The sequence below is a fragment of the Myxine glutinosa genome, chromosome 6 (assembly GCF_964187855.1).
Source record: "Myxine glutinosa chromosome 6, kmMyxGlut1.1, whole genome shotgun sequence".
Classification (NCBI taxonomy): domain Eukaryota; kingdom Metazoa; phylum Chordata; class Myxini; order Myxiniformes; family Myxinidae; genus Myxine; species Myxine glutinosa.
In genome coordinates this window covers 97,377,215-97,401,242 of record NC_136266.1, presented here as the reverse complement: position 1 = coordinate 97,401,242, position 24,028 = coordinate 97,377,215, and the positions used below count along the sequence as shown (strand labels likewise).

The following is a 24,028-nucleotide window of genomic DNA, read 5'->3' as shown; positions in this document are numbered from 1 at the left end:
CAGGTTAGGTTTGACCACATACCTCGTTTCTACTTGGTGACCTATTGAAGTATGTTGGCAGGTGTACATGCCTAGGTCACATCATAAGTAACGACATTAAGTGACAATATTGCTGCCTCTGTGTGTGAGCAAATATGTTTTGCTTCGTAGGTTTTTCATCTATTCTGATGAAATTAATTGTCGTTTGTTTAAATCCTACTGATGCAACCTGTATTGTTCAACTTTGTGGAGGAATTTTGTTCTGTCATCCATGCGTAAAATCACTGTCTGCTATGATAATGCATTTCGATGGTTGTTGGGCCTCACTAGCCGGCATAGTGCTTCCCAAACTTTTGTGAATCATAAGGTGATGTCTTTCCATGAATTTCTCAGGAAGTCAGTGCAAAGCTTTAGAAACAGTTCCATTCTTATTGAAAACATGCTCGTGAAATCATTAATTGTTGCTGGTCTCCATGCTTCATCACTTGTGCAGACGTGGAATACCCAACCTCCTTTTTGTGTGATACTAACTAGCAACGGTACCCACCATACGGGCGGGACTTCAATTGGGAGGCCCAAATGAAAAGGCTAAATATCAGAAATTGAAGGATTTTTTTTATTTTAAACGATTTATATAAACATACATTAAATCGTATCACATGCAAATCATCAAAATCTAAACAGTATTTGTAGAATTTCAATAAAAGCCACATCACTGTTCATATCGGTAAATATTATTCCATCGTGTTTGGAAAAATTGGAAATTTGGGGAAAAATTGGAAAAACAATATAGCCTATTTTACTCCAGGGGGCCCCAGGATTACCCACCCAAAATTTTGTTGCGATCGGTTCAGCCGTTTTTGCGGTACCTGGGAACAGACAGACAGACATTTGGTGAATATTGTAGTAAGGTACTGTAGAGTGATGATTGACATGTGGACTTTGTGCCTGAAATAAAGGATTATTATTAGGTTTGCTCTCCATCTGTCTGTCCTTCCCACCTGTTTTGGACTTATCGTATCACACATACATGGTCATATATATACATATATATACATATATGCAGTGCATTCAGAAAGTATTCAGACCCATTCACTTTTTTCACATTTTGCTATGTTGCAGCCTTATGCTGAAATCGTTGAAATTCATTTTTTCCCTCATCAATCTACACTCAATACCCCATAATGACAAAGAGAAAACAGGATTTTATAAAGTTTTGCAAATTTATTAAAAAGAAAAAACTGAAATATCACATTGACATAAGTATTCAGACCCTTTGCTATGACACTTGAAATTTAGCTCAGGTGCCTCCCATTTCTCTTGATCATCTTTGAGATGTTTTTACACCTTGATTGGAGTCCACCTGTGGTAAATTCAATTGATTGGACATGATTTGGAAAGGCACACACCTGTCTATATAAGGTCTCACAGCTGACAATGCATATCAGAGCAAAAACCAAGCCATGAGGTCGAAGGAACTGCCTGCAGAGCTCAGAGACAGGATTGTGTCGAGGCACAGATCTGGGGAAGCCTACAAAAAAAATTCTGCTGCATTGAAGGTTCCCAAGAGCACAGTGGCCTCCATAATTCTTAAATGGAAGAAGTTTGGAACAACCAGGACTCTTCCTAGAGCTGGTCGCCCGGCCAAACTGAGCAATCGGGGGAGAAGGGCCTTGGTAAGAGAGGTGACTAAGAACCCGATGGTCACCCTGGCTGAGCTCCAGAGATCCTGTGTGGAGATGGGAGAAACTTCCAGAAGGACAACCATCACTGCAACACTCCACCGATCTGGGCTTTATGGCAGAGTGGCCAGACGGAAGCCTCTCCTCAGTGAAAGACACATGAAAGCCTGCTTGGAGTTTGCAAAAAAGCACCTAAAGGACTCCCAGACTGTGAGAAACAAGATTCTGCCGTCTGATGAAACCAGGATTGAACTGTTTGGCCTCAATTCTAAGCGTCATGTCTGGAGGAAACCAGGCACTGCTCATCACCTGCCCAATACCATCCCAACGGTGAAGCATGGTGGTGGCAGCATCATGCTGTGGGGGTGTGTTTCAGCAGCAGGGACTGGGGGACTGGTCAGGGTTGAGGGAACAATGAACGGAGCAAAGTACAGAGATATCCTTAATGAAAACCTGAAACAGAGCGCTCAGGACCTCAGACTGTGTCGTAGGTTCACCTTCCAACAGGACAATGACCCTAAGCGCACAGCCAAGACAACGCAGGAGTGGCTTAGGGACAACTCTGTGAAGGCCCTTGAAGGTCCCAATCGAACATCTCTGGAGAGACCTGAAAATGGCTGTCCACCGACGGCCCCCATCCAAACTGACAGAGCTTGAGAGGATCTGCAGAGAAGAATGGCAGAAAATCCCCAAATCCAGGTGTGCAAAGCTTGTCGCGTCATACCCAAGAAGACTCGAGGCTGTAATCGCTGCCAAAGGTGCTTCAACTAAGTACTGAGTTAAGGGTCTGTATACTTATGTCAATGTGATATTTCAGTTTTTTTTTTTTAATAAATTTGCAAAACTTTATAAAATCCGGTTTTCTCTTTGTCATTATGGGGTATTGAGTGTAGATTGATGAGGGAAAAAGTGTATTTAAACGATTTCAGCATAAGGCTGCAACATAACAAAATGTGAAAAAAGTGAGGGGGTCTGAATACTTTCTGAATGCACTGTATATTATATATACATACATATATATATATATATATATATATATATATATATATATATATATATATATATATATACATGCACACACACACACACATGATTATCATGTAGCATTTAACATGTTAAAGGTTGATTCATTCAATAATGTTGTGCTTGTCATCCTGTGTGTGGAACAGCCAATGATGGATATTTTCTGCGTCACCAGCTTGATGGTAAATGCACAACAAGCACAGTTCCTGCTTACACTTTTAATTATTTACTTCTTACCTTACACAAAAATTAACTTTAAAATGCCAACTTGCCAAAGCTATTGAATGCCATTGGTCATGTTATGTTGTGCATACGATTGGGAAAATTGCACAAAAGCACTCACAGCAAAACTACTCTGATTCATTCCTACAGCTTTCTGCACTAGAACCTTTTCGAAATATCCTTTCACATCACTATTTGTGTGATAACCACCTTGAAAAGATGCCATGAACTATGCAAGGCTCTCAAAGGCAATTCAAGAAATGCTAATTCATTTGCTCACTAATATTTCATTAAACTGCTGTAGAAATGCAATATGCAGCACATTATCATTTGGTGTGTTTTCATGTTGTTCCTGAGGACGTTTTTGATATAGATCTGCAGGGATTGTAGTACCCTTCGACACAGGATGTTTTGTCATGCCCCAAGATCATGCCTTTTGTCAGTTTTGATAGCCTAAAGCTATGCGCAGTCACCTCTGAGATGTTTCCTAGGTCGAAAATCACAAATAAACCAATAGGGACCAGTGGGACATTTATATGGGTCTTGATTGGAAATCACGGTTTATATTTGTTTCTACAGGAACCAGTAGAGTTTCCAGTAGAAACCGATCCAGATCCGGTCGAAACCAATAGAAACCATTAGATGCAACTAGTCTGAAAATCAATAGACCAACCAAAATACTTTAATTATATTTTGTTAAAAACAAACGCAAAACACACAGTTACACATTGAATTGAGTTATAGCCATGGTCTTTATCAGATGGCAGAGCCCTAGTTCAGTTCTCCAGTAGGACATGGGTTCAATTCTCTGTATGCACATGTAATTTCCACACATATGTCGATTGGTTATTTTCAATCCTGTTCATTTATATATTGGTATGCTATTGGTCCTTTACTGGTCCCCATTGCCCTACTGGTTTTTATTGGTATTTCGTACTGGTCCAGTATTTCACTTTCATTGTTGAAACCAGTAGATCATACTGGTCCAATTTCCTATGGGATTTTATGGGATTTGTCCTGTTGGTTTTCTTTGGGATTTTCGACTTGGGCTATCCTGGGTTTAAACCTCCACACAACAATAAACTATAGCCCTGATATTTTGCAGGCAGGAAGACGCATCAATGTGTGTGCCATCCCAATGATGGACAACTAGCTGTTCTGTATGTTAGCTCATGAACTTTAAAGATCCTATGATGTCCTTCACGAGGAGTAGCGGTTTTTTGGAGGTGGGGTTCATTTTTTGAGTAGTTTTGTGAAGAAAGGGAAGAAGTATTGCAGATGAAAAGTGTAATAGGATGAAGCACGGGTCAGAAGACCGGTACCCAGACCGAAGACTCGTGGGCACATGGCCAAGCTGACCTGTAGACGAACCTAATCTTGAAATCGACATGACAGGACCAACTTAGTCAGATATGAAGACACCGAAACCGATTTACAATGTGATTAACAACATGGTGAACAAACGACAATTATACAGGGCAGATCCGCTACAGTATTCTATAGCTTTTTGTGTTTTTGTGCTTTTTGTGCTGGGAAAACTGCATCCACTCGAGAAGAAGCCAGAATGTAATTACCTTCGCCACCGAAGGTGGGTGGAGGTTATGTTTTCATCCCTGTTTGTTTGTTTGTGAACAGCATATCTCAAAAAGTTGTGGACAGATTCAGGATGAAATTTGGTGGAGAGATTGGGTATGTGACAAGGACGAAATGATTAGATGTTGTGAAGATTTGACTACAGATCCAGATCAGAGCAAGTTGGATCAACTTTTAAGCGATATTCTTCACCACTGAGTGATGCAATGCCTCCAGAAAGTATTCACACCGCTTGATTAAAAAAAAAAAATTCACATTTGTTGTGTTCCAGCCTGAATATATAATGGCTTGCATTGAGATTTTTTCTGTCACTGATCTACACATAATACTCAAGCTGTGTAATGACAACATGGAATTTTATTTTTTAGAATTTTTTACAAAATAATTAAAAACGAACTACAGAAATATCTAATTTACATACGTATTCAACCTCCTGAGTCAATACATCGTAGAAATGCCTTTGACAGTGATTACAGCTTCGAGTCTTCTTGGGTATGTCTGCATCAGCCTTACACATCTGGATTTAGGGAGTTTCGCCCATTCTTTCTTGCAGATTTTCTCAAGCTGTGTCAAGTTGGAAGAGGAGAAATCGGTGAACATCTTCACGTTTTTCCACAGATTCTCAATGGGATTCAAGTCTGGGGTTTGGTTGGGCCAATGAAGGACTTTCACGTTATTGCTCTGAAGCCATTCCAATGTTGCTTTGGCTGTATGAATGGGGTCATTGTCCTGTTGGAACGTAAATCTTGACAACACTCTATGGTCTTTTTCACTCTGAAGCAGGTTCTCCTCAATGATTTGCATGTATTTGACTCCATTGATTGTTCCCTCTATCCTTCCAAGTCTCCCTGTCCCTGCCACCGAAAAGCATCCCCATAGAATGATGCTGTCACCACAATGCTTCACAGTAGGGATGGTTTTAGATCGGTGATGAGCTGGGCTCAGTTTCCGTCAGACGTAGAGCTTTGCATTCAGTCCAAAGAGTTCAATTGTCGTCTCATCAGATCACAGAATCTTTGGCTCATACTCTCAGAATCCTTCCCGTTCCTTTTTTGCAAAGTCTAGGTGTGCTGTCATGTGCCTTTTTCTCAGGAGTGTCTTGGTGTGGCAGACTCTGGCCACTCTGCCATAAAGCCTGGATTTGTGAAGTTTTGCAGAGACTGTTGTCTTTCCAGCAAGTTCTCCAATCTCAGCCAACAAACTCTGTAGTTCTGTCAGAATGGTCATTGGGTTATTGGTCACCTCCCTCACCAAGGGAATTCTTGCCCGGTTGCTCAGTTTGGTAGGACAGCCAGCTCTAGGAAGAGTCTGTGTAGTTCCATATTCTTTCCATTTCCTAATGATTGAGCTCACTTTGCTCTTGGGAACTTTAAAACTCTATAAATTGTTTTACACCCTTCTCCAGATCTATGCCTCCTCACAATTCTATCTCGAAGTTCGACAGACAGTTCCTTGGACTTCATGGTTGAGTTTCTTCTCTGACATGCACTGTCAAACTGTGGGACCTAATATAGAATGATGTGTTTCTTTCTAAATCATGTCCAATGAATTGAATTGGCCACAGGTGGACTCAAATCAAGTTGTGGAGACATCTCAAGGATGATGAAAGGAAATTGGATGCACCTGAGCTCAGTTTGGAGTGTCATTACAAAGGGGGTGAATACTTATTGATTCAAGACATTTCAGATTTTCATTTTTAATTGATTTGTAAAAATTTCTAAAAACACTATTCCACTTTGACATTATGGTGTCTAAGGTCTTTTGCACTAGATCAGTGACAAAAACAAATCTCACTTTAATCCATTTTAAATTCAGTTTGTAAACAACAAAAAGTGAAAAAGTCAAGGGATGTGAATACTTTCTGAAGGCACTGTAGGACATCATATTTTTAAAAGTTACGGACAGGTTGGGTGTGTGATGAGGACGAATGGATTCGATTTTTGTGAAGATCCAATAACGGATCCGGATACGAGAATTTTTAAAATTCTTAAGTGATTCTTCACCCAATATAGAGTGACAGAGCCAAAAACAATATATAGCATATTTCCAAAAGTTGTGGACAATTTCTGCCAAAACTAGGTTGATGATTTGGGTAGGTGACAAGAACAAGCCGATTCGATTTTGGTTGAGGTGCGAATCCAGATCTATCCTATCGGTGGGATACAAAAAGTAAACTGGTCAGCCTGGTGGAGGTATGCACTCTACTGAGTTCCGTTCTAGTCTTGGTTATATTATCATTAGAGCTTGAATCTAGGTAAGGGAGAAACATTCCATGAATGTTAGACCTCATGGATCTGTTTGGAGATGATGTCATGGTGGCATGCACATGATGTCCAAGCAGTTACTGTATTTCACTGTGCGTATTTTACAATACGTGATGCACAAATAAGGATATATAATATAGTCCATACAGTATATGTTACCTTGGGTATCCTCTGTGGTGAAATGCCGTGTGTCCTCAGCGCAAGAGGCAACACCCACTGTGGTTGGTAAAGTGGCACCAGCCCTACTTATTCTCATAATTGTGGTGATGCACTTGGTGGTCGGCATCTATCTTTTCCTGGGAAGATGTCATCATCGCAGGTAAGATGCTTCGACACCTTTTTGCTCTTAACAATTGGTAAGGTGGTGCAGTGGGTTGATTGATCCAGTAACCTCGAGGCCATGACCTTAAGTCCTGATTGTTAATTTTGTTTTGACCTCATTCCGTATTTTTGGTAAGAGTACAAAATCAAAAGTATGCAGAGTAAAAATGTGGTCTGACTGAAAGGAGGAAGAAGATTATGACAAAGAAGATGACAGTAGTGGGGGGTTGTGAGAGAGGGGAAGGGTGAATATGAACACAACTGGATAGTTCAGTTGGTTACTTGCTTGTCTTTGTCTCTCGGAGCTGTCCATAGGTGTGGGTTTGATTTGCAGTCCCATAAGTGTAAAATAGCCACACTACCTTTTTCCAAGCATACGCCTCTAGTTTGTTGTGATGGCCATGTTGATGTTGTTACCCTGCGCTCGCGAAGCGAGAAGCATGGTTAGGCATTCGGTTGCGTAAGTGTGGCGTACGTGCGTGTCTGCATTTTAAAAATTCATTTTCTCGACAACCGTTGGTCCGATTGACACGAGATTTTACCATAGGACCGCGTCCGCCTGCATATATTTATTTTCCATAATTATGACGTCATAGGTCACGTGGTACGGACGCCATCTTGGTAAAATGTTACACCTCTATATCTCCAAAACCGCTCAATAGAAGAAATTTAAACGTGGCTCATTGTCAAGTACTGAAAAATTTAAATGTGGTACATGGAGAATAATATATGTTGATGATTTTTGTCTGTGCCTTCATTATGATGTAATCATTCGACAAGTACAACGCTTGATCTGATCGTGATCAGTATGAAAAAAAGATTTCTCTTAACTGTTAGTCCGGGGGATACTAAATTTTCACCAAAGGAGAGTCAGGGACGGATGCAGGAATTTCAAGACGGGGGTGGGAGGGTGCATGAAACTATAGCGCTTGGGGGAGGGGGATCTGGGGGTCCTCCCCCAGGAAATTTTAAAAAATTGATCGTCAGAAACGGCATTTCGTGCGTTCTTGGAAGTTTCTGCAGTTCCTTGTGTTCTTCCCTGGTCCAACAGTTCAGCAGATTCGCACCGCCTGCACCCTCATCCTGGATCGAAGGGGGGGGGGGGTGCGCACCCCCTGCACCCCCCCTGGATCCGCCCCTGCGCCTCCTCTTGTAAAAAATTTAAATGATAATTATGACATCATAGGTCACGTGGTACAGACGCCATCTTGGAAAAACCGAAAAACGTTGCATCTTTATATCTCCAAAAACGGTCCATGGTAAAAAAATGAAACGTGGCTCATTGTAAAGAACTCTTCATGGGGAATAAGTGTTTTGACGATGACATCATTGGTGCCTTAATTACGACGTGATAATTCGACAGGGACAACACTTAGTGTGATCAGTTTGAAATTTCTTGAGCATGATCTACACATTCAATTTTCAACAATTACATTAGAGGATATAAATTTATGATGTAATCGCTCACGTGGTCTGGCAGCCATATTGGATCAAATATAAAAAAACCTTCAAAAACAGAAAAGTTGGCTTGCACCAAGTTGACTTAACAGGGTAAGTATTCCATGAATACCATCTAGTTAATTGATGAAATTGAAGATGTTTGTCAAATGCAATGGAATGGGAATGTTATGAACAGTATATATGGAGGTTAAAGGGAAAATCAACTTAATTTTCAAAAATTGAAATGACCATCTGATCATTTCTGATATTTTCTCTTTGCATATTGAGAAAAAGAACAAGTGCAGAATTAGGCAGGAACTTCAACTTTCGGAAATTCCCAGTAATATTTGTGGAAGTAACCAACTCTTGTCCTTGTGGATCTCTTGATTAGTTGGGAAACATCACATGTTTTTTTATAACTCGTCTTAGATCCACAAAAATAAGCATGACTATCTACATGTAACTTATTGGGAAATTCAATGAGCAGCATTTGCTGCTTAATGGCTGGGAACGCTGTTGTGACAACCAATGACGACAGACAGATGGTCAGCAAAATTTCTATTTTGGAACTCATGCCGCTTGTTCAGTTTTTTTTTTTTTTTTTTTTTTTTTTTTAAATACTGAATCGAGGCTCGTGAAAGAGCTAACATTTATTTCACAAACAAATCAACCAGACAAACAAAATATACAAAAAGAGGGAGCGGAAGACAAGATGGGGAGAGAAGGGGAAGCACACAACCACAACATTTGAGAGCAGGGAGAAGTGTGGGAGGGAGAGGGCTTGGGGGCAGGAGGCGTGGGAATGGGAGGGGGGGGGGGGGGGGGGGAGAGGTATAAAACACAAGGGGACCGAAATTAGCGGGGGTAGAAAAGATCAAGGTTTTGGATGGGGGAGGATAAGAGATGGTGGTGAACAGCTGTTTTAAAGACCTGGAGGGTGGAGTGGGATTGAAGAGAGTGAGGGAGTTTGTTCCAGAGGTGGGAGAAAAGAGGAATGAAGGAGTGAAGGTGAGCAGAAAGTCTTGATTTTGGCAGTTTAACCATAAGAGGGTTGCAGGCAGATCTTGTGCGACCTGTAGGAATATTTGGGGGACAGAGCCCAGAGAGGGCTGGGGGGGCAAGGCCAGAGAGGAGTCGGTAGAAGTCGGTTTTTTTTTTTGGTTTTTTTTGTATACAAGATCGAGGCTCGTGAAAGAGCGAACATTAATCACACAGAAAGACAAACAGACACACAAAACAAATAACATCGGGAGCGGTAGACAAGATGGGGAGAGAGGGGGAAGGACACAAACACAACATTTGAGAGCAGGGACCGAGAGACATGGAGACATCGAGAGAACTGTGGGAGGGAGAGGGCTTTGGGGGGTAGGCATGGGAAGGGGGGGGGGGGTGGGAGAGGTATAAAACATATGGACACTGCCAAGACTTCCAGGAAAGAAGTTGGAATTTCAAACAAGGTGGATCTGGGGTGAATTAGTGGGGATAGAAAAGATCAAGGTTTTGGATGAGGGAAGATAAGAGATGGTGGTGAACAGCTGTTTTGAAGACCTGGAGGGAGGAGTGTGATTGAAGGGAGTGAGGGAGTTTGTTCCAGAGGCGGGAGAAAAGAGGAATGAAAGAGTGAAGGTGAGCAGAGAGCCGAGATTTCGGCAGTTTAACCATCAGAGAGTGGCTGGCAGATCTTGTGCGACCTGTAGGAATATTTGGGGGACAGAGCACAGAGAGAGCTGGGGGAGCAAGGCCGGAGAGGAGTCGGTAGAAGACAGAAAGACCACCTACCTGCCTGCGGTGAGTGAGTGAAAGGCCCTCAGAGATAGCTTCATCGCGGGAGATTCCAATGATCCTGAAAGCTTTGGATTCAACAGCGTGAAGCCGAGCCAGGTGTGAGGCAGGAGCACCAGCCCATAGGGGAGAACAGTATTCCATTGAGCTGCGGATGAAAGCCTTGTATGTGGTGAGGAGCTCAGGTGTGCCTAGGAAGGACTTCGCACGACGGAGGATGCCCAGTCGGCGACTGGCTTTGGAGGCCAGCTTGGTTGACAACAAACGCAACCACAGATGTCAAGCACATAGACAGAAGACAAAACATTGCTTGAGAGTCAATTTTCACGTTCATGTCGTTGGTCATTCTGACAGTGTGCCCGTTATTGCTGAGCAGTGACGTCATTCTGTCAGTTTCCAGGAGATGTGGATATGGGAAGAGCACAACGAGGGTGCAGTTGAGAAAAAGGTGGCATTGGAACATTGGTGTTGGCAGCCACTCTCATCTATATATTGTATATTGGGAGAGTGGTGTTGGCGGCCACTCTCATCTATATATTGTATATTGGGAGAGTGGTGTTTGGCAGCCACTCTCATCTATATATTGTATATTGGGAGAGTGGTGTTTGTGGCCACTCTCATCTATATATTGCATATTGGGAGAGTGGTGTTGGTGGCCACTCTCATCTATATATTGTATATTGGGAGAGTGGTGTTTGGCGGCCACTCTCATCTATATATTGTATATTGGGAGAGTGGTGTTTGTGGCCACTCTCATCTATATATTGCATATTGGGAGAGTGGTGTTGGTGGCCACTCTCATCTATATATTGTATATTGGGAGAGTGGTGTTTGTGGCCACTCTCATCTATATATTGCTAATTGGGAGAGTGATGATGGTGGCCAATCTCATCTATATATTGCATATTGGGAGAGTGGTGTTGGTGGCCACTCTCATCTATATATTGCTAATTGGGAAAGTGGTGTTGGTGGCCACTCTCATCTATATATTGCTAATTGGGGGAGTGGTGTTGGTGGCCACTCTCATCTATATATTGCTAATCGGGAGAGTGGTGTTGGTGGCCACTCTCATCTATATATTGTATATTGGGAGAGTGATGATGGTGGCCAAACCCATCTATATATTGCGTATTGGGAGAGTGGTGTTGGTGGCCACTCTCATCTATATATTGCAAATTGTGAGAGTGGTGTTGGTGGCAACTCTCATCTATATATTGCGAATTGGGGGAGTGGTGTTGGTGGCCACTCTCATCTATATATTGCTAATCGGGAGTGGTGTTGGTGGCCACTCCCATCTCTATATTGTATATTGGGAGAGTGGTGTTTGTGGCCACTCTCAACTATATATTTCATATTGGGAGAGTGGTGATGGTGGCCACTCTCATCTTTATATTGCTAATTGGGAGAGTGGTGTTAGTGGCTGCTCTTATCTATATATTGCAACACCACTCTCCCGATATATATATATATGTTATGAAGTAAGATTGGGGTGGTTGGGATTATACATTTTTGAAGACAGAAGATGCTTCCAACCAGAAAGTAAAACTAGATCTACTCCCAAAATTTGAACAAAGGCAAGAGCCCTTCTTTCTTAAAAAAAATATATGTATGTGTTTGTGTGTGTGTGTATATATATATATATATATATATATATATATATATATATATATATATATATATATATATATATAGATAAATATATATAGATATATATATATATATATGTATGTATGTATATATATTGTAACGAATTTGAGAAGTGTAACGGATTTGAGAAGTGTAACAATTTTGAGAAAGTGTAACGAATGTGAAAAGTATGGTTTTGTTGTGTGTAACTGACCCTCGTAATGTGAAGAATGGTCGCAGCTCGTCCTCTTAGTTAATTCCATAAACCTACACACAGGACACTATATATCCTTTTAAATAGTTAGTCCCTTATTCTCTGTGTAGGCTAAGGATGTGTTTTCCACTAGCTTGACTCTTCATTGCACCGAATTAAATAAGAGTAGGCCCTCCGACGCCCCATGGCAGCTTCCACGTGCCAGGTTCGCCACTTTGCTGCAATTGCCTCTTTAGGCACTTTGCTGCATTTCCATCTGCCGTCCACTGTGCTGCATTTGACTCCATTACGCATGAGGTAACGCCGAAGAAGAAAGGCGGGTCTCCACCTCGTCATAGAGGGGAGAAGTAAGTCGGCCCCGCTCATCCAACCCAGAACAAGGGGTTTGGCTTGAGAGGGCGGAGAGAGGACGTTTGGGGAAGGTTCGAAAAGGGTGAAGGGCGGGGCCTATATAACCCGCCGCGGGACGCTCCAAAGAGATACGAGATGAGCTTTGACGGAGATGGGTCCAGGAGATGCGCTGGAGACGAGCAGGTGTGACCGAGCCGCCGTGAGACGTGCCGCGCTGCAGGAAAAGCGGACCGGGGCAACGCAAGGAGCGCACGAGGCAGCAGTACAGAGAAAGGAACTTCGCCCGCGCAGTTTGGGACCAAAGCTCGGCTTCTTGACGGCGGTGCCTTCTGGCCCGACCGTGCCCAGTACCCGCTGAACCTTCCTTGCCTCTAAAAGCCACCCATCTCCAAGCCATTCATTCCTGCCTGCATTTCCCCGTGTAAGTGTGATCGTCCGTCTGTCTTTAACGTTGTCCTGGGGTTCATTAATTAAGCTTGTATAGGTAAGCTAAAGATTTCACTGTGTGCCTGCTCCTTCCATTTTCTGTATATAACCAGCTGCTCTCTTTGCTTTGGCTTGTGAAAATAATTAATAAAACCTGTTATTCCTCCGTACATCTTCTTCTTCTTCCTCTTTACATTCGGTCGCTTTAGAGTTTTCCATATTGAATAGCTGTGGCGCGATATGGCCAACGTCTGGGTGAATCGGGTGAATCGGGGAAAACTGTTAGGTCGCGGTGCCTTCGCTCGGCAAACAACATCCTTAACCGCGAACCGTAACAATTGGTGTCAGAAGTGTCGGATTCGGACCTGAAGCGCGCGTAACGCGCTCAAAATTACAAGCTGCTGAAATTGTTTTAAAGAAAAAAGAAAAAAACCCGAATTTTGAAATCGCGCCATGGCTGGTCAAGGCGACGGGATGTCGGTGGGAGAGATAGACGGGGTAGAATCGACCCAGGACCTCGGGGAAATGTATGTGGAGGAAAGAGAGGAGGAGAACATGGGCAATGTGGTTGAGGGGTATCAGGTGCACAAAATGGCGCGCTCGCGCACGTGGTTGAAGGGTCCCAAAATAGCGGCGCCGCGGAGGGCGAGCCCGCGGTGGCGGCTGGGGACGCTGGGCAAACCGGGTTTGACCTCAGATTATTCTTGACCCAACTGATGGCAAAAATGGATGCCCAAAGTGATAAGTCCACCCGAGAGCAAAGAGAAATGGGTGAGCAATTGGGGGTAATGAGGGACGAAGCGAGGGCTCGGAGTGAGCAATTGGGGGTAATGAGGGACGAAGCGAGGGGTACCGGTGAGGGATTAGACAAGAAATTTGGGAAGTTAGACGACAAATTTGAGGGGTTAGACAACGGGATAAAAGAGGTGAAAAATGGGTTAAGGGGGCTAGAAAATAGGATGGAAGACAAATTGCGGGCAATGGGGGAGCAATCCGCCCGAGAAATTAAACAAATGGGAGAGCAGATAGAGGAGGTGAAAATCGGGGTAGAAACCAAATTGGATGCTCAGAGGGATGAATTGGGACAGATGAGGGTGGCATCTACAAAAGAGAGGGAGGAGATGAGAGAGGAGATCTCGTAGTCTGGTCTGTTAGGGGGATTTTAAGGGGGGATTGTGCAAATTTGTCTACAAGCATGAAACTTGGCACACTTGTAGTTTGTGACCTGTTGAATTCAAATCTGCCGGGAGCCAAAACCAATTCTCAATGGGAGCACCATATTTGACACTTCAAAATGGCCGCCACTCAAAAACTGACTTTTCCGTTACTCGCCAACCAAAAGTCACATAATTACAATTAAAAGCACTTTTCTAGGGTTTTGGACCTCACTGATTCTAAATCTGATGTCTGTTTGACAGTAGCCTTGACAGGAAATTTTACATTTTTTTTTTTTATGTTTGACAATTTTTTTAAATTTTAATTTTTTTATTTAAATTTTTTTTATTTTTTTTATTTCATGAACATGTGATTGTGAGTTCTGGACCTTTGAGCCCAGATCTCTAGAGACTCAGGTGGTCCCTCAACACCAGAGCAGTAATTGGAGTATGACTTCTGTCTGAGGAGATACAGACCCATGACAGAGACCTGGTGAGCATAGCGAGTGCGCTTTATATGATGCTCATGAAGCACAGACTGGGCACGGCCAGATGTGAGGACCTGAGCCTGAGTAAGAATGTTGCTCCACCTAGAGTGGAGCAGCAACTTACCAATCATCTGGTGCATTTTGTCCTCTATGTGTAGAGCGCCCATCATCAGGACCAGCTTATCTTCCCCCATTGTGTCAGGGAATGACCACTGCAGCTGCTTAGTGATGGCATACAGAGGCTGGTCACCACCAAGCACAGGTGTTTGACCAGGGTTGAGGGCCTCTGTGCCTTGCATTGTGAGATGCATTGCATGTTTCATCATAGAAGGTGTGGCTGCTTTGTCAGGGAACAGAGGTAGAACCCCTATCAATGCCTTAGGCTTCACAGAGTCATCACTCATGAGTCGGGAGTTGTAGCCTGACCAGGTGATGACTTCACCTTCTGGCAATGTGTCCTGTTTCAGCACTGTGGACACATGTGCCATCCAGGACTCATCCTTGAATTTGGCTCCATGTAGCAGATTATGAGATGGCCGAGAATTGAGATCTGGAGTACATGGTACATACAAATCATTGCTTGAGAATTCAGCTGGCTGAACCACTGTGTAGGATTCAGGAAGTTGTGGTACAGTAGTGTCTGTAGGATCCAGCTCGATAGAGGGTCGCTGTACTCCTTGGTTGTCCCAAGACAGGTGGTTTGTCACGCTGATTGCTGTCCCATGGAACTCATCATGGGAGAAGTTACCTTGGTTGCTGCTATCCAAGTTGTCTACATCAAAGGTCACGAAGACCCCACTACGGATGTTTGTGGGCAGCACAACTCCATCCTGGACAAACTGTTTGACGTGTGCTCTTGCCATGGATCGCCTGATCTCCAAGACATGACTGTAAGACACAGAAACCCCAAAGGCATTGGCATTATTGATCTCTTTCTTCCGCCTACCCTCACCATGCAGCTTGAGGCCCTGGTACAAAGGGAAAGGGGTCTCATGTTCTTTGTTGTGACGGATGTTGCTGGACTTTGTGGCATGATGTGAACCACTGCAGGTATTATAAATAATCTGCTGGGCAATGGCGCTTGCAACTCTTGCCCTGCCTTGTACCTGCGCCTGCAACTCCTCATTGCTCTGTTCACGCAAGATTGAGGGGCCCTGGAGCAGGATGTTGAGGAAGCTTCTCAGCTGTCCAGGGATGGGAGATGTCAGGGAATCAGAGGCAAAAGAACCAGTAAATGGTTCTTGCCTCTTAGAGACAGCATTTCCTAAGTATTACTGCTGCTCGCATCAACAACAAAGCATCATCCTGACCTATCTGGGACTTATGGGCTTCAGCTATTAGATCTCCAACGTTTTGGTTGCTAGAGATATAGACTTCCTTGCCCTGGGAGAACTCTGTCGACTCAGGAAGCAGCTTCAGAAGATACTCCTTGAACCGTGTGGCATGTGGTTCCCTGGTATCAGAACAGGGAATTCCCTGTTGCTCCACAAGTGTTCTATATAAGTGTCGCAAAGCAGACAGTTTGAAGACTGAGTCAGAGTCCTCGACTAAAGCAACAATTTGCGCAATGGCAACAGAATTGAAGTGAGGGGCAGGAAGACCTGCAGATGATCTGCGATCCTCAGCACGAGCTGAGTCTCTCAGGTGCAAGTAACACTGTACATGATAGTAAGTGTCACCAGCGTGGGCATCAGCTGCGTGGGCAATCAGTTTGCCCAGAAGATTGAAATTGTTGGTGCTCTGAGCCCAGGTCTTTAAGTTTGTGTCTACATTAAATGTTTCAACTTTACGTAGATTCTTTTGGTCCTGTCCCTCACATATTATGCAACAAGGAGACTTCTGAGGAGCAGAAGACACTGCAAAACTGGACCGTAGTTTCTTAGGTGAGTTTTGGTCACTAGAATCCTCTTTTTCAGTGAACCTTCTCAGGCGAGAGTTACTGCAGTAGGTTCTGCAAACTTTGTGATATTTGGCATTGTGTGTCTGAAGCGTCTTAGCAATGCCCTGGCCCTCATCAAGCTGAGCCCATGACACTTTCAAACAAGAAGGCATGACACCAATGGCTTTAAAACCATTCAGATCTTTCTCAATTGAAGCAAGGCCCTCTTCCGTTGGCGTCTGCAACCGTTCATCCTTTTCTTCTTGGCAGACACAGCAAAGCTCCCAGTTGATGGCATCCATCCTTGCCATCCACCACCAGTACAGCTAGGACTTCTATACTTCTATTCCCACAGCAGAACGACAGGCACCTGAAATAAAATGTAAAAAATAAAATTTAAATAAAAAAATTAAAATTTAAAAAAATTGTCAAACATAAAAATAAAAAAATATGTAAAATTTCCTGTCAGGGCTACTGTCAAACAGACATCAGATTTAGAATCAGTGAGGTCCAACCCCTAGAAAAGTGCTTTTAATTGTAATTATGTGACTTTTGGTTGGCTAGTAATGGAAAAGTCAGTTTTTGAGTGGCGGCCATTTTGAAGTGTCAAATATGGCGCTCCCATTGAGAATTGGCTTTGGCTCCCGGCAGATTTGAATTCAGCATGTCAAAAACTACAAGTCTGCCAAATGTCATGCTTGTAGACAAATCTGCACAATTTTTCCCCGAACAGACCAGACTATCGGGGGTACGCGAGGAGGTAGGAGGTGAAAAGCGTATGGAGAAAGAGGTGAGGAATAATACGGCTAGGTTACAAGGGGGCATAGAGGGTCTGACGAAGGGAGTAGAACAGCTGACAGTGGGACAAAAGGAACTAGTGGACCAAGTGGAAAAGAACACTGCAGTACTAGGAGGGTTAAAAGCGACACAAAACGACATTAAAAATGACTTGATAGCGACGCAGAGGCAATGTCAGATGGTACGTGAGGGACTGACAACGAGGTTGGAAGAGGTGACAGAGGTAATGGAGACGAAGGACCGGCAGGTGAGGACGCACATAGAAACGGTCACGGTAGCCTTAGAGGACGAGATAGAGGAGACGCACCGGGAAATAAAAGAGGTGAAGCAAAAATTAGAGGAAGTGGAAGAAGAGGTGAGTGAAATTAAGAAGAGACGGACAGAAACTAAGAGAGAAATACAGGAGGAGGTGATGGAATATGTACAAGGTCGGTGCTCAAATCGTGATGATGTGCTCGCTAACCAAATAAAGAGTTTGCAGGTGGCGAAGGAGGTGCAGAGACGAGGTGCCAAGGTGAGTGGCGATATACGTGGAAATGTATATGATGTGAGGAAAGCTTCAGTCGGCTTGGGGGTTGATTTGGATCCGGGTGTTCGTGAGAGGCCGTTGGTGAAGTGTGCGACAGGTACGGTGTGCGAAGGAGGAGGTGTGCGAGAATGTCCGACTCTGGGGTGTGTGAGGAAAAAGTGCGCGCCAAGGAGTGAGTGTGCTGTCGAGAGTGAGTCGGTCGTAGCGTGTGTGCGAGGGAGCACATGGAAGCACGTAGTGAGGAGTGTTACAGAGGATGTAACAAGAAAGTGTACACCTGTGGTGAGTGTTACGGAGGAAGTAACAGAAGAGTGTGCACAAGAGGATGCGTGAGAAAGGTGTGTAACGGACGGGTGCATGGGGAAAGAGTGCGCTGTCAAGAGTGAGGGAGAATGCACACCCGTAGTGAGAAGTGTTACAGAGGATGTAACAAGAAAGTGCACGCCTGTGGTGAGTGTTACGGAGGAAGTAACGGAAGAGTGTGCGCGAGAAAGGTGTGTAACGGACAGGTGCATGAGGAAAGACTGCGCTGTAGAGAGTAAGGGTGAGTGCGCTGTCAAGAGTGGTGGTGAAAGTAGTGAGAGTGACATGGAGCGTGAGTTGGTTGTGACAGGTGAGAGAGGATGTACACCTGGAATGGAAGGATGCACACCTGGAATGGTAGAGCGTGTGTGGGAATGCACACTTGAGTTGGTAGTGAGGCACGTGGTTGGGTGGGCGAGTGAGAGCACACCTGTGATTGTCACAGAGGAGGTGACCGAGAAGGGGGCGCGAAGAGGTGTGTTGGTGAGGTGTGCGAACAACGAGTGTGTGCAAAGGTGTGAGGTGGTCAGGTGTGTGACCAAGTCTGTGAGCGGAATGAGTGTACCTGGTTGTGTAAGAGAAGGTGCAATGACGAGGAGCATGGAGATGGCTGGATGTGTGAGCAAGGAACGGGCTGCGGGGTGTAAGCATGCAGGTGAAGCATCGACGGTGACCGGGTTAGCGGTTAGAGCGACTTATAGCCGAATCGGGCCCTCGGTGCGTGCCTGGTTGCGCGTGCCGTGAGGACCAGCGGGGATCCGAACCACGGCGGGTTCAAAAGGACCGCCGTACGTGATCCACGCTGGGCCGCGTTTGGAACGGCCGCGTCCGTGCTCCACTAGGCGGAGCGGGCAGCCCGATAGGAAGGGTCGTCATGGCGACCCCTTTTTGTTGACGCGTTCCGGCAGGTCGAGATCGGGCCATGGGATGGCTCCGTGCCGAGGTGGTGCGTGGGATCTCGGCCCGGGTAAGCGTCCTTCCCTGCACCGAGTGCCGGACGCATCCAGCCGCCGGCACCAAACAACCCTCATTCATTGCTCGGCTTTACGAAGCCGGGCTGTGGAAGTGAATTGGCGCACCGAGAGGCACTAGTGAGTGGACTGTGATGATGATGATGATAGTGATAGTGATTTGATACGAAATTTAGGATAGTGGGTAGAATTGGCAGTAATTGGAAAATTTTTGATTTGTGGAAATTGGACGAGCAAGATTTATAGTAAGAGATGCCCCATGTGATGGGATGGCCAATCCACCATCCCTCACACGGGGGCAAAGGAGCACTAGATTTATGGGGTTTATGGCAGTGTAAGCTCGCCGAGGGAGGGTTTGGATAATGTGTAGGGACCTAGAAGATGACCTTAGGTGACGTTAAGATTAGGTAGTGACAATGACACCTGTAGTGGGGACGCAGAGAGGGTAGTGTGGATGATAATGACGTGGTATGTGCTTAGTTTAAAGGGAAGACGGGGAGCACTAAGTTAGCAGGGCACCAGGTAGATTAGATGATGCCGGGTGCAGGTGGCACCAGGTGTGATTGCACAGGTGTGCAACTGAACAGGTGTATGGAGCAGTGTATGAGGGAGTAGTGGTGATTGCGTGTGGTGTTGACCAAATGGTCCAGGAAGGAAGGAGGGTGCAGGTGGCACCAGGTGTGAGTGCACAGGTGTGCACCAACAGGTGTATGGAATAAATGGTTGTGTGAAATACATGGAATGTGGAATACATGGAGTGTGGAGTATTGGAATGGATGGTCGTGGAGTGAGTATGGTGGAAACAATGGAGTGGAGTGGATGGTGCGAAGGTGTGAGTGGGGAAAGGATGGACCCCCATCACGAATACCCGGGGAGGGTAGTGTAAGTGTTAGGTAGAGGGTATAGGTAAATTGTGGTTGGATATTGGCATCTGTGGTGCGTGGTGGAAGAATGGTATTTGGATGGGTGCATTAGTGTTGTGGAAATGGCTGGGCGTGTAGCCTGTTAGTGTGTGTAGTTGGTTTGGGCACGCCACCACTGTGAGGATGTCGGCCAGGTGAGGCCGCAGGTGGGCTCTGGGAGCCGGTAGTTGTAGATGGGGCCCGAGGATCCGGAGGACGGACCCGGGTAGCCCAGTGCCAGAGGGCACCGAGTGGGGTGACAGAGCCAGGAGGGGCCTTCCCCAGTTAGTTAGGTTAGGGTGAGGAGCTAGGTAAGCTCGGGTGGCAACTACAGTGGTGGAGGTGTGCAGGTGGGTAGACCTGCTGGGAGAGCTACACGTCTCAGCTCAGAAATTGTGCAAGGGCACCGGGAGATGAATCGGGGGAGTGAGACCCCAAAATGGAGAAGCACCACAGTTTGGTCAATGGGAATTGGTTTTTCGAACCCATAGTGTAAGTTGGCCATTGGATTAGCAGGGAAAGACCCCGGGTAGTGTAAAGCATGTTAATGTCATTTAGAAAGTAGTTAGGATGAAAATCTCCTTGCACCATCTGCATCCACTCACCTGAGGTGACAGGTACTCCGCACCATGCCAGGTGGTTTTTATTATTTTTATTGATGCAAATGTTGGAAGGTGAGACGCATCATGACGTGGGTGTGACATTGTGCCTTGATGTTCCATCTCTTCCTCCTTATGAGGGTTGATGATTAATTGGGTGATGGCAAATTTTGGATAGAGGGATTGTGGAGACGAATTTGGTGTAGGGGAAATATGGGGAAGATGTGACGGTAGCGATGGATTTGTAAAGGTGTAGATTTTGTAAATATGGGGTAAGGGCAAGGGTAGAGTAGGTGACAGGGGGGGGGGGTGACGTACGGTAGGGACGAGCTTTCTCACTTCGCTCTCCATACGCACTTCGCCTTGCCTTGCCTTGTTTGATGTGTACCCTTGTGACCTTACCCCTCGCTCATCTGTCTTTCCCCCCCTTTTTGTCTCCCACCTGAGGACTGTGCGCCACTGGGTGTTGAGGGGAACGTGCGGAGGTCGTCTTGTGTGCCAGGACCCTCTCAACCAGCATGCATTGCATTGATGTACCACTTTATGGACCGCTGTTATGCGGCCAAGTACCACTTGATGGACCCCAGGTTCTGGGGCAGGGCACCTCTGTTGGAGACCGGCCATAGTGGCCAGGGAATCTTGCTTGCGGACCTCGGTAAGGTGGCACCTATGCCAAACAGGTGGACCACCCTTAGTTGGCCCCTGTGGCCCTAAATAAAAATGGACACGGTTTGTGCTTTTTATATGTCCAAGTAGGCCGCATGAAGCAAGAAGACATCGGGAAGAACATCGGCCCAGCAGAGAAGAAGAAGGCCACCACCAGTTGTTTTTTTGTGTGTTTATTGCAAACAGTAATGACTGTGCACTGGTTGGTGCGTTTGGGTGCTTTTGGGTGCTTTGGTGTTATTGGTACTGGTGCATCGATGCAATGCGTGCTGTCTCCTCCCTCCCAACAGGAATTTCCTTCTCTTTGCTTCCCTAAAAAGAAAAGAAAAAAAAACACAGGTCCTGGGTTGCGTTGTAAATAAGAAAGAACATCACTGTAAATAATGCTCCCCACTGTAAATGTATAGCTTGAAAACAATTCCGTAATTCGGTTATCCTGTGGGCGCAAATCTGTTAGGCAGGGTGCAATGCAGCAGGGGGACATATTTATTTGTGTTTTAAAATTGTCACACTCAGGGTCAGGTTAATTGTAGAGGGAATTACACCTACGTGTCACACTAAGTTAAAGTTTTGTAGGCCCGAGAACGGGCCTGAAGAAAGGAGGGTGCAGTGTAACGAATTTGAGAAGTGTAACGGATTTGAGAAGTGTAACAATTTTGAGAAAGTGTAACAAATGTGAAAAGTATGGTTTTGTTGTGTGTAACTGACCCTCGTAATGTGAAGAATGGTCGCAGCTCGTCCTCTTAGTTAATTCCATAAACCTACACACAGAACACAATATATCCTTTTAAATAGTTAGTCCCTTATTCTCTGTGTAGGCTAAGGATGTGTTTCCCACTAGTTTGACTCTTCATTGCACCGAATTAAATAAGAGTAGGCCCTCTGACGCCCCATGGCAGCTTCCAAGTGCCAGGTTCGCCACTTTGCTGCAATTGCCTCTTTAGGCACTTTGCTGCATTTCCATCTGCCGTCCACTGTGCTGCATTTGACTCCATTACGCACGAGGTAACGCCGAAGAAGAAAGGCGGGTCTCCACCTCGTCATAGAGGGGAGGAGTAAGTCGGCCCCGCTCATCCAACCCAGAACAAGGGGTTTGGCTTGAGAGGGGGGAGAGAGAACGTTTGGGGAAGGTTCGAAAAGGGTGAAGGGCGGGGCCTATATAACCCGCCGCGGGACGCTCCAAAGAGATACGAGATGAGCTTTGACGGAGATGGGTCCAGGAGATGCGCTGGAGACGAGCAGGTGTGACCGAGCCGCCGTGAGACGTGCCGCGCTGCAGGAAAAGCGGACCGGGGCAACGCAAGGAGCGCACGAGGCAGCAGTACAGAGAAAGGAACTTCGCCCGCGCAGTTTGGGACCAAAGCTCGGCTTCTTGACGGCGGTGCCTTCTGGCCCGACCGTGTCCAGTACCCGCTGAACCTTCCTTGCCTCTAAAAGCCACCCATCTCCAAGCCATTCATTCCTGCCTGCATTTCCCCGTGTAAGTGTGATCGTCCGTCTGTCTTTAACGTTGTCCTGGGGTTCATTAATTAAGCTTGTATAGGTAAGCTAAAGATTTCACTGTGTGCCTGCTCCTTCCATTTTCTGTATATAATCAACTGCTCTCTTTGCTTTGGCTTGTGAAAATAATTAATAAAACCTGTTATTCCTCCGTACGTCTTCTTCTTCTTCCTCTTTACATTCGGTCGCTTTAGAGTTTTCCATATTGAATAGCTGTGGCGCGATACGGCCAACCTCTGGGTGAATCGTGTGAATCGGGGAAAACTGTTAGGTCGCGGTGCCTTCGCTCGGCAAACAACATCCTTAACCGCGAACCGTAACAATATATATATATATATGTATGTATACAGTCACGTGAAAATGTAAGGACACCCCATGTAAAGTTTTGACTTTTTCAACATATTTCAACATACAGCTATTTGATCTTCATTTCAACAATATTGATAGATAAAGGTGATATAATATTGTTGCGGATCTCCCGAAGCCCGTTCCCGTTACAAAGGGGGGATTAAACGCCTTTTTTCCCCCTGGGTCTTCGGGTCCGCGAGGCCGAATCGCCACTTCCGGAGCAAACGTGAAAAAGGGTATCGGGACAACTTCGCACATACATTTAACCCACGCTGCCCCGAAAGCGGGGACCGAACCTCGCACAAGCCACGCTTAATTGAGTACGCCCGAGCGGTATGCGTATCACGCGACTCGTGCTGTTACTTTTATGGAACCCGATTCGAGCGGTTCTATTCGTACCATGCGAAGCCAATTGATGGAAGGGACGAGAACGGTCAAATCAGAGAAAGAACACAATTTATTATTACTGTACAATGATCAGGATAAAGGAAAGGGGACACAGAGCAGATGCTTAACAATGTTAACTTCCTTCCCAGACAAAGGGCCCACTCACTCACGTTGAAAAGAAGAGAAGAAGTTCGCGCGCCAAGCGCGCTTTGCCGGCGGTTGCTCCCGGGCAGCTCGCCGGGCATAACCCTCAGATTGTCACGGCATGTATGCAGGCGAAGGCAGGCAGGAGGAAATCGCGCGTCTGTGGCCCGGCACGGGTCGTCCTCTCGAGCGCGCGATTAATGCAGCGCAGGGCACGGGGCTCGGGGAAAGTTCGTGTACAATCTCGATCACCGCAATTCAATGCCCTCGTTCGGCGGTGCGTTCTCGTGCGTGCTCAAGCTCAACCCAACTCCAATCACTCTCACAGGGAACTTGAACTCGTCTCACAGGGAACTATAACTCAGCACTTGAACTCACGATACTCTCCGGCTCTGACTGAGGTGCACACGACCCTCACTGGGAACTCTCTGCACGAC

General features: G+C 45.5%; 1 protein-coding gene across 1 annotated transcript in view; it reads left to right on the top strand.

The window, feature by feature from the left end:
- The window catches only part of LOC137429413 (seizure 6-like protein), a 155,760-nt gene that overhangs the window by 63,586 nt on the left and 68,146 nt on the right, over nucleotides 1-24,028 (top strand). Inside the window, exons 19-20 of the mRNA XM_078781054.1 lie at nucleotides 2,831-2,866; nucleotides 6,962-7,082. Of these exons, the coding sequence (XP_078637180.1) occupies nucleotides 2,831-2,866; nucleotides 6,962-7,082 (157 nt within the window). The remainder of the gene's footprint in view (nucleotides 1-2,830; nucleotides 2,867-6,961; nucleotides 7,083-24,028) is intronic.